General features: G+C 39.8%; 1 protein-coding gene across 1 annotated transcript; it reads left to right on the forward strand.

The window, feature by feature from the left end:
* Nucleotides 1-11840: 11840 nt before the first annotated feature.
* Nucleotides 11841-13211, forward strand: LOC140169408 (craniofacial development protein 2-like). The gene has a single exon (XM_072192666.1). The coding sequence runs from the start codon at nt 11841-11843 to the stop codon at nt 13209-13211; it is 1371 nt and encodes a 456-aa protein (XP_072048767.1).
* Nucleotides 13212-16909: the final 3698 nt, after the last annotated feature.

Below are 16909 nucleotides of genomic sequence, written 5' to 3' on the forward strand. Positions count from 1 at the left end.
GTTGATGGCCATAGATTCCTTGCGGTTGAGCCCCATGAAGAATCAGGCATATGACGACAATTGAGGAAGGTATTCCCCAACCTAACAGATGAAGATATCTAGTCGGCATCAGTTTTGGTGACACGCCTCCTTCGTGTGATTTGAGGGGTTTGTATGCGAATACGTAGGTCAGATCCACGGCAATCAAACTCATCCAATTGAAAGATGCAAGCCAAGCAAAATGACTGACAACGGCGCAGGCTGTGCACAATAAACCATGGACGCTTATGCTATCTGTTATCAGTGGCAGCAACAGTGCTGTGAACAACGAAGCAGTTAAACTCATCATACTGATGCCATGAATGTTACGTAATTCTGGTAAAGCCAAGTAGGTTCCAAATGTCATAGCAAGTCCTGTCAACGATGATGTTGTTCCGACAATGTTTGCAATCGCAAGACCCGCAGAATAAGCAAAGACTTCCGTTGGAGGCTCACATATTAAGATACGACCATCAGGGAGATATACAAACTGATCTTGAAAAAGAATAACGTCGCCATACCAAACTTCCGTATGATTTTGTCTCTGTACCATTACGTACTCGTACTCATAAATCGTCACAAGAGGGCATTGTAAAATTGGAGTTTCATAACCACACACGTAGCACTCCTCGAAACTTGCGAATTTAAACAGAAAAGGGCTATATTGAAAATGTATCACACATAGGACAAACTCTGGGGTGATATAGACATCGCCGTGAATATATACCTCTGCGATACTAGTGATATTGTTAACTCTTCGAAAGTCCATGGCTAGTCCATTATACCAATGACCCGAACATTGGTGCTTGTTCGATTGCTTTTGACATCCATGAATGAACTCAATACTATGTACCGAGCAGGAAGAAACGATGCCTTGTACAATTTTGTCATCAAGAAGGGCAGTTTGTATTCGATTGAGAATATAACCTGCACTTTTATTGTTGATGTCATGTCCACTTGAGAAGCCGGTACCTGTATAATAAAACGAATATCTGTCTTGTATATTAAGATAAACTTCATTCGCCATACCAAGTATTTCAAACGCACAACCTGTATTCTCAGTAATTGCATTTCGACCAAGAATAATCTTTGTATTTTCTTGATCACAAAATTGACTCTCAATGATGCTTTGATGATCTGGATCTGGAATGCATTGCCCGTCTCGACGTTGGAATCCTGGAGCGCATACTATCGGCCGGCAAATGCCAGAATAGGTATCAAATACTTCTTCTTTTTCGCAATGCCTGCTTTTACGATCGTGTGTATTACTGCGCAACCTCCAAACAACGGAGCTTAAATATCCATTTGCAGAGAGAAAAGTCGACTGGGACGATTCGGTAAAGGAGCATGTCATGAAATCATTAAGATTTTCCGCGCCGTGACAGATTAAACAATTGGGATTTTGTATCCATTCCACTGCGTTGTAACATCGTAATTGACATCATCGTGGTGACAAACCGGTGCCACATAAGATTCACACGCATTTCGAACCGATTCATTCCCGTATATTTGCGGGCAAGTGTCAGTTAAACCCAAAAAGCAACTGCGTAAACGATGTCCTGTATATACAAGTGGCTGTGGTTCGTTGTTGCGGTCGTTATCACAAATATCTTGGGTGATGAGATCAATGACCCCTGTGTGACGCCTGCGACGTCGTGGACCAAAATCGTAAGTTCTTGACTGATCACCTGTGTCTTGGGGTTTATCCATATTCCAAAATTCAAGGAAAAGAACGTTTTGACGGTTGCAGATACCACAAAATATGTTTTAAAATTGTACCCTTCGCTATTATATAGCGGCCATTGTCGTGAAGGAGCCAGAATACCGTACGAAAATTTAACTTCAGCGGCGCAGTTTTCACGAATAGACTCGTTTTCCCAGTCGTCTGGGCACTTACTTATCAAAAACGCGGTTTGGATGTACTCCGATACCTTAGAACAAGAAAACAGTTCTGCTGGAAACGTTGTTGCGTTAGAAAGTTTCCCATTGGTTGGTGATTTGCACGTTGAATAGTAATCCATACAACAGTCGTTAAATAATTTACATTCTGGGTCACATCGGCAAATGCTTGATTTGGTTTCATTCCCGGTGATCTCACAACGTTCCCGACACGAAAGTGATCGATGCATTTGTCCTTTGAATTCACCGACGGTAATTGCTGTGGAAGAAAAGCAAAATAAAAACAAAACTGTAAATATCTTAAACATCAGAAAGTCCATTATTGAGAGGAAATTGCGCTACTTTGGCCACATTGTAAGAAAGGAAGGTGAGAAGCAGTTGTTGAGAAGCAGATTCTTCAGGGAGCTGTGGAAGGTCATCGTGAAAGGGGACGTTCCTCAACATCTTGGACAAATGATGTGAAGAACGTTTGATAGTAGCCCTTGATATTGCTGAATAGAATAAATATATCAATACTGGTATTTATCTAATATACGATGTTATTCATATAGACGTTCCACATAAACTAGGAATATGTAAAATCAACAACCAATAATAGACCGATGAATCATGGAATATTACTAATTACTTACAAATAAATAAGTCAGTAAATAAACAAAAAAGTAAATAGGAATGAATAAATAAATAAATAAATAATCTTTTGAATAAAGTGCTCAATTCCAAAAGGGAGAGCGTTTAAAAATTCAAAGATCAGACCTTCCAGAATAGGAAGTCGTTACTCTGAGTTTTATGCCTAGAAGGCAATCGTCAGACGACACGATGAAATGCTTTGGGTGGACTACCATCTCTTGGGAATGTGAGTGAATATACATTCCATGGTGTCAACACAGGCAAAGTCTATTCACAGCCAGTTTTTTTTGTAGATTTGTATGACGCTTTCAACTCCACTGGTTATTTGCGCTAGTACTCATTCCTTTGTCAAATTGCACCTGTATATCTCTATTCAGTCACAAAACGTTATATGCTTCACTGTATCATCGTTATTTCCTATCTTCTTTATGCCACGTTGTATGTCCCTTGCTGTATGTGTATACTCGTACGATGAATCCAACTTTATTTCTTTGCAGACGTGGTAAAAAACCAAACGGTGTCTCTTCAGAGCCACGCCAGGCTGAGTCAGCCGAGGAAGGGCTAGAACGTGGACAAAACTTTACATGATCCTCCGCTAGCTTGACTTCCTCGCAACCAAGCCTGGTCCCCATTGCCCAAGTTTGCGTTACCCATCCAACACCACGTGGAGGTTTGGGTTGAGTTGCCCGCGAGCAAATACTATGCCAGCTCTGCGGGCCTTGCCTGGGGCCTTGCCGGACGATGAAATGCTTTCGGCGGACTACCATCTCTTGGGAATGTGAGTGAATATACTTTCCATTTCCATGGTGTCAACACAGCCAAAGTCTATTCAGAGTCAGTGTATCTATCGGAGATAGTCAGAAAGTGCTCAATCCCAAAAGGGAGAGCGTATAAAAATTCAAAGAAATGAAAGAAATTAAATGTTTTGGGTGGACTACCATCTCTTGGGAATGTGAGTGAATATACATTCCATGGTGTCAACACAGCCAAAGTCAGACAGTGCTCAACTGCAAAAAAACAGGAGCGTAATAACTTTTTGTTATTATTACGCTCCTGTAATAAAGCTTAGATCACGCGCCAAATAACTTTTCCCAGTCTTGGAAAAAAATAGGCAGAGCTGGGAATCGAACCCGGAATCTCTAATCATATGCTGTGAGAAGTTTGATAGTAGTCCTTGATATTGCTGAATAGAATAAATATATCAATACTGATATTTATCTAATATACGATGCTATTCAAATATATAGACGTTCCACATAAACTAGGAATATGTAAAATCAACAATCAATAATAAACCGATGAATCGGGGAATATTACTAATACTACACAAAACTAACCGATTTATGTATCATTTCAACCTCTTACAAACTGCAACAATTCAGTTAGAACTTAGAACATTTTAATTCTGAGCAGGCGATATATGTACCTGCATGGAACAAATTTTACTTACGTCCTGAGCAAGTCAAATGTACAGCATGATAACCGTAGCGCTGGCATGATCCGCGGACATAGGCTACTCTGTCTATGATTGTTATCGGTATAACATCAAGATCAGTTGCTGCCAGCCATATACTCATAGAATCTTCAGTTATCTTCCAGCTAGGTTCATCATCTAATCCAATACTATGGTAGTCTACAAAGCCACCTTCAGGTATGATTAGTTGGCAAAGTCCTGCGTATGTGTCTGCTTGCTGTCGCATAGTGATAAAATGAAAATAATAATCTTACTTTGTACAGAAATACTTGTTGTCGATTTGTAAATACATTTAACAAGCTAATCCTCAAATTGTAATAAAAAATAAATAATAACAACCCCAACTCACATGTCGAGCTACCACACATCATGTATTGGATGTCTAATTTCAGCTAAATCCAAACCATCAGAACTCGAAAAAATATTTAATTATACCAATCGAATCCAAGAGAAGTGTTTAATCTCTAGAAAAGGTTGTTGAAGTGTATCGGTAGTGTCATCGTGTTTTACATACATTCATTTCCTTGTAAACATGGCCGAATATGTCGCCATCATAACATGTTCATAATTTTGATGGCTCAGAAATTTGTCTCGTATCATTCAAAAGAATTATAATTATGATGAGGCTTTCTGTATGCGGTAAAAATTTTTTAGTAAATGTAGTAGCCACAGGACTGAACCAATTCGATTTATAAGCTTACATTTTGTAAGCTTTGCTTTTGTTTTTTAATACCGAAGGTAAAATTAAGATTACTATTTATATGAATAGGGCCTTCATTGTTCGTAGTCTTCATGAGAATATGCGTGTATCTCGTATTTTTCGGAAGTAACTTATTTTTGCGCTTCTGTTATAATGTGTTGATGCGACGCGTCATCGTGATTAAATACCCGGATGATAATACAATAATCTGATTTTCCTTTCACAGTTTAATCAAAATACCCGGATAACAACAAAAATTTGTTTTGAATGACACACACCGACATCGCCTGGCTAATAATTACTTTGTCAGCAGAGATACTAAAATCAATACCCGGGATCGATACACGTGAATGTACTATGCACGAGTTTGATATGAGACGAAAATCTTTGGATATCGGGGTAGAAAATGATAAACATCTCCCGTAAATGATTTCGTATAAAGAAACCAGATATGGTTCCTTGCACTTGAATATATATTTTGAACAGATATGATAGTCGTTAGCTTGCGTCTTGAGAAAGAAGCTTGTGTCTTGAGTCAAAAACTGACAATAATTCTGATTTATATGTTCCTAATTATATAGCGCAGTGTATAGGTCAATCGTGGAGGTAGTCTAAAAGCATATGACCTATGGCGTACCATGCTCGACTCACACACAGCGAGGTCAGTCACCGGCCTAATCGGGGCTATTGTCAGTAGCCTTAGTCAGATGTCCTTCGGCTCATTATGCGACTCAAAACTATTAAACAGGTCGATACAAAATGGCCATGCGTGGCGGTGGATTCAACCTACCATGGCGATTTCTGCCATGAAGATATCGGGGCGATGACACTGTGTGACATGCACAGATAAGGTGCGCGATTGTACATCTCGTTGATTGGCGTTGCTCCCTCTCTCTCTCTCAGATGTTTTATGGATTATCTCCACCTGCATGTGTGTTTCGAATGAGAATGGGCTAGTCCGGAAATTAACGGCATCTACCCTAAAGAAGACATGGGAATCCCAACAAAGTTTGAGTTTCCCAAAAAAGTTTGAGTTTTCCCTTGTCTTCTTTATGGGTAAAAAGCCGTCCTCGGTAATTGCGAGCACCAACATGCAATATGCACCCCCACACACTTTTGAACATGAGAGTCCATGATCATTAAATCCAATTAAATATTCATAGCTGATTGATCATTGATTATCGGTTATCGACTATCGATTAACACCATCTCAAACGCAGCTTACCAGCATGCTACTGAGATGAAATCCGTAGGCATGATACTCTATGTACTACTGCTGGCTATGTTCTTTCCTTCTATGCCGAGACCTACACCCTTTCCCTTCTCGACACCCAGCCGAGATGTGTCAAATTTGGCTACCCTATAGAAGACATGGGAATCCCAAAAAGTTTGAGTTTTCCCAAAAAGTTTGAGTTTCCCAAAAAGTTTGAGTTTTCCCATGTCTTCTTTAGGGGTAGGGCCAAAAAATATCTGGAAGCGCCCAATATGCCATCGAATGCGGTCAGCGGCAGCCATAGTAGTCTCTGTGATGCTCAGGTCTGTCATAATCTTGATGTCGTTAAGCTAGCTCGCTGCAGGTCTGCCTGTCTTGTGTTTTCCTTCAACCATTCCTTGGACAATTGTTTTCTGTAGGCAGTGATATCTGGGGATGTAGCCAAAGTATGATAACTGTCTAGCAATCGGATCTCAAGCTCTTATCTGAACTCCAAGCTCTTGAAGAACCCACTCATTTGTTTTCCTCTCAGTCCTTGGAATACAGGATTCGTCGATAGCACCACAGCTCAAAAGAATCCAGTTTCTTCTTGTCAGATAATTTCATCGTTCAGGATTCAGATCCGTATGATGCCACATCAAATGCTGTTGATTTTAGCAAACAAACCTTAAGGGATGGAGGAAGTTTACTTTTCACAAGTTGGTCAGGGTTGAAGCTATACTCAGAGCTATTGTCAATCTTCGCTTTCACTTTTGGTGTTAATGATGGAGCCCAGAATTTTAAAGCTTTCCACTTCATCAATAAGATCACCCTCTCAGGAAAAGTTGCATCTGTATCATTTCGACCTGCATGTACAGGGTTGTGTCGTCTGCATCTCTGATATTTGTGATCCGCTGACCATGGTAAGACATCCTCCAAAGTCTTCCAAAACACCTCTCATGATACTCTCAGCATAGATGTTGAAAAGCTGAGGAGACAAAATGCACTCTTGTCTGACACCTCTGCCAATTTGGAAACACTCTGAGTCACCTCTACTCGTCCAGACTGAAGGTTCCTGATCCTGGTATAGCGTACTAACGAGTTTCACCTCGTGACTGGGGAATCCCATATCCCCCATGATGTTCCATAAGTCTTGCATTGAGGACAAATCAGTGAAATTGCATAAGTCTTGCATTGAGGACAAATCCGTGAAATTCAGTTTGATATAAGTAATAATAATAATATTGATACAAAAACATGCACTCGATACCAACATATTTGTCTATCAATATATTCTTGTATCGCACTTAAAGCCATGCGTTATAGCTAATTATGTATGATACTCGCACAAATTTATTTGTAGCGCGCAAAAGCCTTGTACAAAAAATTATTCTTGCTCTTACACCCGGGGGGGTCACTCCCATTGTGGCCTGTACACCATCCGCGATAATCAACTTTTGAAAAGCACCCTAAACAAGGATTTAACCCTTGGCTAAAACGATACCCTAAACAGGGATTTTATTCCTTACATCAAATTTCATACCCTAAATTTCATTTCCGCGTATTTAGCAATTGCAATTTTGCTACCCTTTTCCCCCATTTTTCTTGTTTTTGAGACCCTAAACACGATACGCGAGTATCGTGCCTACCCACGAAAAACGACCCTTTTTACGCGTTTTCATTATCGCGGATGGTGTACATGCCACAAAGGAAGTGACCCCCCTGGGCTCTTACATTTTGATATGCATTCGGCATGCACAGAGTATGCCAAGATCCTTGGTTGTCAATATCGATTTCTACAATGCCTGAATTTATCCCAGTTGACTGATCAAGACGAAAACTGAAGGTGGTTTGAGGATCTTGTATTTGATCTGTAAATAACAACAACAAAAATATGAAAAGAGGTAAAAATAAGATGATTAGTGCTAGTTACAACCTCAACATCATCATTATCAACAACAGCAACTAAATTTAAAATAGCTCTCCGTCTAAATTAATATGGACGATGACAAGACCCTTTATATGTGTGAGAGTGAGTCAGTCTAGTACAGTTGGAATAATTAAATCGATTTGGTAGTACACAGCATCTTGCGAATGATAGTGAGCTTTGGAAAAAGAAATCCCATATCCCTGTCCGGTTATATTCAGTTGGCATTTCTTTAATTTAGTTGCCTCTGAGCACTATTGGCCTTTGTCTGTATTCGGCCGAATGTTATAAATATTAATAAATACAAATTATCCAATTTATATCTTTTTATTTTAAATGCTCAAATCAGACTGTGCTTTTTGACAAGTAAACTTCAATTTGATATTTTGGCAAATTTATGAAGATAAGTTAATGCCATGACATGTATGTATGTAAACCAAAATTTGAATTACATCATTATTACGTAATCATCATTATTACATAACCAATGTATTTGATGCATGATTTCTAGTGGACATAAGCACGTATTATCATTTTTTGTTTTTTCTAACAAAACATATAATTTTCAATTCTAGACCTGGATAACACCAACAGCTATCATACTAATATAAAAATTATGTACTCCTTTCTTTAGCACATTTTTCATATTTTCTGCCTTTTTTACGAAAAGTTTCAGGCTCACAAACATCTACCAAAAAGTAATGACCCCTTTATAATAACTAATAATCGAATCATCGAAATATAAAACTGAAATAGCAAAAGAAAACCCATTTATTATTATTTTTTTGAAAATTATAATAGCACAAATTTGTTGCCATGGTGACCCTTTGAATGAAAAATATCAGAGCCCGGCTGAAGCAGAATACTTACTAGTACAAAAAACTCCAAACACTTGGTTATTGTAGCAGTTACACACTTCGGTAACCGAAAACAAAAGACAACCATTTATAGTAGAGTTCGCAAAAGTACCAGTATGAACGCAACCTGTTGTCTCCAGATTCGTCAGAAAAATGTTGGCAGAACTATTCTCTATGGCTATCTGAGTCATAGCCATTGCATCAACGTAACCAAGACTTTGGCAAATAAAGGAAGCCGTGGAGAAAAGTTTCTTGTAAAATATACGTGAAAGGCAAATGTAGCCCCATTTGTCGATACCATTATAAATCTCCACTGCTCCGCCGTGTTCCTGTTGTCGTATTTGGTAAGTGGAATTTACTGTGTGATAAAATTGGACAAAACTATGTTTTTAGTGTTTGTTTTTTCTAGTTTTATTTTTTGTTATGTACAATAGAGGTCTCCCCTAACTTCTCTGATTTGGGTTGGGATATATCCTCTACAGATTTGTATTAATAATTTTTTTCTTTGCAGCGGCCATCACATACTTTACCAACCGTGACGACATACAAGCTTGAAGTAAAGCATTACAACATCGTTATATAATTGAAGACCGAATTAAAAAAGAAAAAGTTTGCGTATGATGTCCGGTCAACTGGACCAAAAATACTGCACTGCGCAGGTCACCAATAAATCACGTAGCGCCACTGCCCTGACGTCAGACGCAAACTAATCTTTTTAATTCGGTCTTCAATTATAGTTTACTGCCTCTGAAACTGGCTACATTACTGGTCGATCTAGGTTCTAAAGAACTTAGATTTTTTATAGCTTTTTTCTGATAAGCGCTCTGAACATGTTTGAGCCCTCACTAGCTAGCTTTTAATTCATCAAGCGGGGGGGGTCCAACCTTCATGAAATTATTTTGTGTAAGCTAATCCTTACCCTAACCATATTCATAACCCTAATCCTAACCCTAACTATAACCCTAATAATAACCCTAAACTAACCAATCAATGACAATGCCTGCTTCGAGCCTATAAGCCTGCAGGCATGATCGCTCTGCCGAATTCGACTACCTATTTGGACCGGAGACCCCGGTGCTTTTGGGTAGTTGAACTAATGTGCCTATGACTGAAATCCTATCGTATTCGACAACCAAAGTACGTTAAATTTAAGGAACAGCCACAATTCCGTAATAATTATAGTTGTCATAAAGTAAAAATATTTTTGTAACGTCGGGTTGATGTCATTTTCTTAATCAAATTTTAAAGGGGTATTCTGGGGGGGTTGCATGACAATTTTAGAGAATCCAGTGCTACCAATTCGGGTTTTCGGGTTCGGGCAGCCCCATTGTAACTAGGGGTGACAGAGTTGGAGGGGATCTTCTCAACCATCGAGTTTAGTATATGCCCCGTACAGAATATTTTAGATACATCTTAATTTAAACCAACTTATTCAATCAATTGTGTTTTATGTGATGTAATTCAATTGGATGATTTTATATTTTTTTCTGCAGTTTGGTTGTTGATGTTTTGTATACATTTCGCCATGATTGTTAAAGAGACCGACAAAACTATATACATGTACTGTTTATTATATTACTATGTTCCTATACGTATATGTAAAAATATGGGTCTTCAATGAACTCTATCTTCGACTATTGGGGATGTCTACTATACAACTTTTTTAAATATCTTTTCTTGGATCTTTTCTTTGCGACGGCACTCCCACATTATACCAACCGCGACCCCCGACGTCATGCAAGCATGAAGTACATGTACAGCTATACAATATTGTAATATAATAGTTGTGTTTATTCTGTAAGCGTAGCCTACCTGCCAAGGGTGGTATAATACGGCATTCTGAAACGGGCGCACGTTAAAATTAAGGAACTGCCACATATTTGGTAACGTCAGGTTCATTTTCTTAATCAAATTAAATAAAGGGTTATTCTGGTGGGGATTTTTTGATTAGGGCCGAATCGCCACCATTGGGTGCGCCGAATTGGCCCTGGTTAAACAAATGGGTAAATAATTCAGAATTGTGTCTACTGATATAATAATTGCCAAAATGTTGGGTTTACTTCTTACCCTTTTTCTGCTTGCATGCATATGAACAAAATATGGCCATATTGAAGGATATTGATTATTGCTACAAACACGTGCTTTTAATCCCTACACACCCCACCCCACCCCATCCTTATCCCGTGCACCAGTGCCCCTGGATACCTGGGAGAGGATACAGCTTGATCCCTCTTCCCGGCCTGCCACATATTCTTTTCCCCACCCCTTACACATGTAAGAATTCAACAAAAATCTGAAAGTGGTCTTGATCCGGGGGGCACTTCAATTTGAAATGGATATAGGTGTATGCTAAGATATTTCTAAAAAAAAGTTGTATAGTAGACATCCCCATGGGCTGGTTCATATGTTACTCCTATACCAGAATAAGGACATGAGCTTCCTTTGCCTCCCTAGCTCGGCTTTTCCCCTCTCACTTGTTCGTCCTCCTTCTCAGCATCCAGTTGCCTAGGAATATTAGTTGTCTTCATCATCTTGTAGGGTAGAGGCACCTGAGACCTGGGAAAAATCAAGACTTCACCGATGCCACTGTGTGGGTACATACACACAGATCTCGCTCAGTGGCGGCTCAGGTGCATCCCCATATGATTTAGTATGGGTGGCAACTGGACTAAATGCTGAACTCTATATCTTTATATCCTTTGAGTAAATTAGGAGTAAGTCGGGCCAACGGCGACTAAACCGTCAACCCCACTGGTTTTCCAGATGGGATCCAGTGAGGAGGGTGGCTGGACACCCCGATGGAAATAAATACAAGATCCATCTACAAGAGCGGAGGAGCTCTTTTGAAAGAGCCAACGGCCATCCAGCAAAAGGAGGGTGGCTGGACACCCTGATGAAAATGAATGCAAGTTTCTATTTACAAGGACGGATGAGCTCTCTTGAAAGAGCACAAGTTGTACATGACAGTGCCATGGCAACATTACCTGAAGGAGATGCTTTAAAAGCACCAGCAAAGGCAAGATCCGCAGGAATCCCAGTCAGCGGGACAGCACTGAGGCAGAAGGTAACGGGAGCCCACTGTCTTAATATCTTCCGAGAATACCATTATGAGTCGCAGATCAGAAAGAATACGTGTTAAACAGATGGGTGTTGGGACCCTTAGGGCACCTATCCGAGATGCTACTGAGGAAGAGGTTGCTGAGCCTGAGAGGAGTGCGAATGATGACGGCGTTACCCCAAATCCTACGGAAAGGATAGCGCTTGACGGCAGCATTACCAATCGGTCTCATGTCAACCTGATGGGGAAGAAGGGAAAGGTCTTCCAAATAGGAACATGGAATGTAAGAACTATGAATCAGGATGGAAAACTGGAGCTGCTACTTGAAGAGGCAGATAGACTACATCTAGATGTTCTTGGCCTCAGTGAGACTAAATGGAAAGGTAAAGGATCTTTTCAACCAGACAAAAACACCAAAATCTTGTTCTCAGGAAAACCTAGTGGGAAGAAAGAAAATGGAGTTGCTATAATCTTGAAAGGAGCGGCATGCAAGGCATTTGCGAGCTACAATCCCATCTCCGATCGAGTCATCACTGTAAGACTTCTTGCTAAGCCCAAACCAATAACCAACCTGCAGGCTTATGCCCCAACAACCAGTCACGATGATGCAAGCATTGAAGAGTTCTATGAACAGATGCAATCAGTTTTGGACAAGATTAAGAAAGGAGATGTATGTGTGGTTATGGGTGACATGAACGCCAAGGTTGGAGAAGGCGAGGACAAGAAATGTGGAATCGGAAAGTTTGGCCTAGGAGACAGAAATGAACGAGGGGACAGGCTTGCTGAATTCTGCTGCGCCAACAACCTAGCTATCATGAATACTTGCTTCAAACATCACAAAAGAAACCTGGACACATGGAAATCACCTGGCGACCGTTACAGAAATCAGATTGACTACATCATGATGAAAAGAAGATGGAAATCGAGTGTCTTGGATGCAAAGACATACCCTGGGGCTGACTGTGATACAGATCACATACTACTGGCAGCAAAGATGCGAGTGAAGCCAACATGCACCAAACCAAAGAGAAGATCAGGCAAACTGAATGTTAAGAGGCTGAATGACCCCACCATCAAGGCCAAGTTCAAGCGTGAATCCGAACAACAATTCAGAAATGAAGCGATGAACCAAAATACATCAAGTGAAACTAAACCTGAATCCTTGTGGATAACATACAAAACCATCTTGACACACACAGCTGAGCAAACAATTGGTAGAGCCAAAAGAGTTCCCAAGAAGCCATGGATTAGCCAAGAAGTACTTGATCTAGCTGAGGAAAAGAGCAAGTTGCGCAAACAAAGTAACACGCCAACCCAGAAGCAGCGATATAAAGAACTGCGTGCTGAGATCCAGAGGAGGATCAGAAGAGATAAGACAACATGGCTTGATGAACAATGTAAGCAGATTAAGACTTTGATGCAACCGGAAAATCCAAGGCAATGTTTGAACAGATAGAAGGAAAAGTCCTCAGTGAATCGGAAGATATCATGAACAGATGGAAAGAATATGGTGGAAAACTGTTTGAAAAACCAGATAAAGAAGTACCACTTTCCATGCCAAAAACACCTGTTGAAGAGGTAGAGCTACCACCTCTCATATCTGAAGTTGAGCATGCAGTCAGTCAACTCAAGACTGGGAAATCACCAGGTCTTGACGGAGTACCAGCCGAACTAATAAAATCCACAGGACGGTATGGACTAGAAGCTTTACACCAACTATGCACAAGCATATGGACAAGCTGTGAATGGCCAGAAGACTGAAAAAAAACAGGAGTTTGTGATGTTATTCAAGTCTGGGGACCCCAAGCAATGTTCCAACTACAGGACCATCGCACTCATCAGCCATACCAGCAAAGTTCTCTTGATGATCATTATACATCGCCTGAAAGTAAAGCTGGAGCAAGAACTACCAGAAGAACAAGCTGCTTACAGGAAAGGACGAGGAACCAGAGACATGTTGGTATGCCTTCAGATACTGATGGAGAAGATACTTGGAATAGGTGAAGGAGTCTTTGTCATGTTCATTGACTATTCGAAGGCATTTGACTCAGTCAGCCATGTTAAACTGTTTGCTGCAATGGAAGAAATTGGCTTCCCAGTACATCTTGTGTCTCTGCTACAATCCTTGTATGTAAACCAGAGAGGAAAGATCAGGTGGAATGGTGAAAATACAGATGAGTTCAGCATGACCAAAGGTGTGAGACAGGGTTGTATTGCGTCACCATATCTTTTCGTGACATACACAGAGAAAGCGATGAGGGATGCTGATGTAGATACTTATGGCATCAAAGTAGTAGGAGGCATACCAATCTCAAACCTTCGTTATGCAGACGACACCGCACTCCTTGAAACATCAGTAGAGGACATAGAAAAATTGGCAACAGCAATAGATGAAACTGGCAAAGACATGAATCTCAAACTCAACGTGAAGAAAACAAAACTTCTTGTCGCAGAGGCAGTAGAAAAAGAGTGCAACATCACAATAGATGGAGAAGAAGTAGAACAGGTCGACCACTTCAAATATCTGGGCTCGGTAAAAAAATCAAATGCAAATTACACGGCTGACATCAAAGCTAGGATTGGAATGGCCAAAGGAAGAATGATCGAACTTCAGGATTTGTGGAATGATCGAAACATTCCAACAGAACTGAAAATGAAACTGATCAAGATACTGGTATGGAGTGTACTCCTTTATGGCCTGGAGGGCTCGACTATGACTAAAGCAGATGAGAACCGGGTGCTTGCTGCTGAAATGTGGTTCTGGAGAAGAATGCTAAACATCAGTTGGAAGGAGAGAAGAACAAACAGAAGCATCCTTGAGGAACTTGGTGTGAAGAGACAGCTGCTTGGAGAGTTGGTGACAAGAAAGCTAACCTACCTTGGTCACATCCTTAGAGGAAGTGGCAGTACATTAACACTCCAGATAATAGAAGGAAAAGTTGAAGGGAGAAGGAGGAGAGGAAGACAGAAGAAACAATGGTTTGACAACATCAAAGAATGGACAGGAATGAGCCTAATGCAAGCCAAGCGTCTAGCTCAAAACAGAACGGCTTGGAAGAAGGAGATAAGGAGATGCAGCCAGACGGTAGCCAATCGTCAGTAGTGACGGCGGCCGAAGAAGAAGAAGAAGATAGGTGTAGGGCTGGCACTTTCGCACTAAGGGGTATTCGGTGAGAGCAAAATGTAAAAAATATGGGGTCATTGGGTGAAAGCATGATTTTTGGCATTCGGCGAGAGCAAAATGTAACAAATAGGGTCATTGGGCGAGAACATGACCTTTTTTTAAGTGGAATCTTTGGGTGAGAGCCAAAACAGCGCCACAGAAACCTCGAAAAAAGAATTTCTAGTTCTAAATGGCTTCAAATTTCTTTGTTTTTTCAAAATAAGTGACAAAATGAAAGTTGCTGTCAAAATCGAACTTGTAAGGGCCTTTGGGTGACAGATCAAATGAAAAAATAGGGGGTCTTCGGGTGACAGAACATGTGTTCGTAAAAATATGGGGTCTTTGGTTGACAGCGACACTGAAAGGGGGGTCTTAACAGCCCTACATACGCGTCACCTCCAAAGTTGGAGTGCCCCCGGGGGTCTTAACATGATTTTTTCACCAGCTGTAGGTGACATTACGAACTATATGTATGCAAATTTTCAAGTAGCTACCTTTAACAAACAAAAGTTATGACCCAACAGGTAGAACATTTTGAATGACCCTCGTAATACAAATTTTATGACAAATCATTACAATTTGATTTTTTTTTAAATTTTATATTTAACATTCCTCGAAGTAAACTTTCTCAATCAAATGATATGTACTTAAAGTTGAACAATTTTACATTTCATATTGAAGTTATACATTCTTTTCTCAAAAAAGACCTTAATTTTCTTTGGTGTTTTGTGGAAAAAAAATCCATATCTTTAATACGAAAGGTCGAAATTTTTAATTGATCGTCGGCTTTTCATCCCAACTACATACACCTTAATATATAGAAAATATAATTACTAATCATTTGCCAAAAAATTATTTGATATCACTCCAGCTTTAAGAGAGTTACATTGGCTGCCGGTTGGTTACAGAATTGTTTACAAACTGTTGCTCATTGTTTTTAAATCACTAAATGATCTTGCACCAGAATATATCAAATGTCTCCTTCAACCATATACAGTGGACTTTGGGTATATATATAAATATATTTATAAATACGCACGTGACATCTACAAGTCGCCATACCGTGTTCAACGATGTAAGGTACCCGGATATACACAAATTCCACACGCAAAAGTATAGGCGAAAATGAATTTTGCAAAATAGTGGCATTGATTGCAAAGGGCAAAATAATTTGACCCGAAACATAAACTCTTTATTTGGATTTTCCATTACGGATAAAAAAAAATAATGACGGATATATAGATATAACTGATTTAAACACTTATATTTCATTATTTCCCTGCTAAATGGGTGTGGAAATTAGCCATATTGATGACGAAATGTGATTCTTACTAACATTAAGGTCAGAACCGAGTAGCTGCCGATGATGTTATTTGATAATTTTGCACGTGATCATAGGGAACTTAGGGGGCTGTCATTTTCTTCGGGAGGAATGGGTCATGGATTTATTTATTTGGGAGTCAAGATAAGTATTTCCCTCCCCCACCCCTCCCCCCCCCCTAGTGCCGCCACTGAACATAACCCTGACCCTAATTTTAACGTAAATTGACGAAACTATAACTTTAGCCCTTTTCGGAATAATGACCCTCGAACTTAATAGGCTAGATGTTCCCACCTGACCTCCTCAACCCTACTTACATATTCGCTCGCTCACATTCAATTAATTAAAAACAAATTCAAAATGTGTTTTAAATCACCTTTTTGTGTCCCCCATGCTATAAATCGATAACCTGTACACCCTTTGTCGTACAATTTAGAGTATAAACACGTAGATGACTGTACATGATCTAATCATCCCGGCTGGAAGATGTTGAGGAAGACTCGTATACTATACATGACGCTCATACGTTATTTGACAATTTGACGTACAATCACACATGTTATGCATGGTTTATTCAGCTAGTATGGTCGTCATACACATTATTGTCATGGTATTATATATTGTAATTATTTACATCAATTTTGTTCAGTTTGGTTCAAACGGCTTATAA

Source organism: Amphiura filiformis, chromosome 14 (genome assembly GCF_039555335.1).
Source record: "Amphiura filiformis chromosome 14, Afil_fr2py, whole genome shotgun sequence".
NCBI classification, from domain to species: domain Eukaryota; kingdom Metazoa; phylum Echinodermata; class Ophiuroidea; order Amphilepidida; family Amphiuridae; genus Amphiura; species Amphiura filiformis.

Coding starts and splice junctions, on each gene's coding strand:
- LOC140169408 (XM_072192666.1), top strand. CDS start 11,841: ATGGGTGTTGGGACCCTTAGGGCACCTATCCGAGATGCTACTGAGGAA.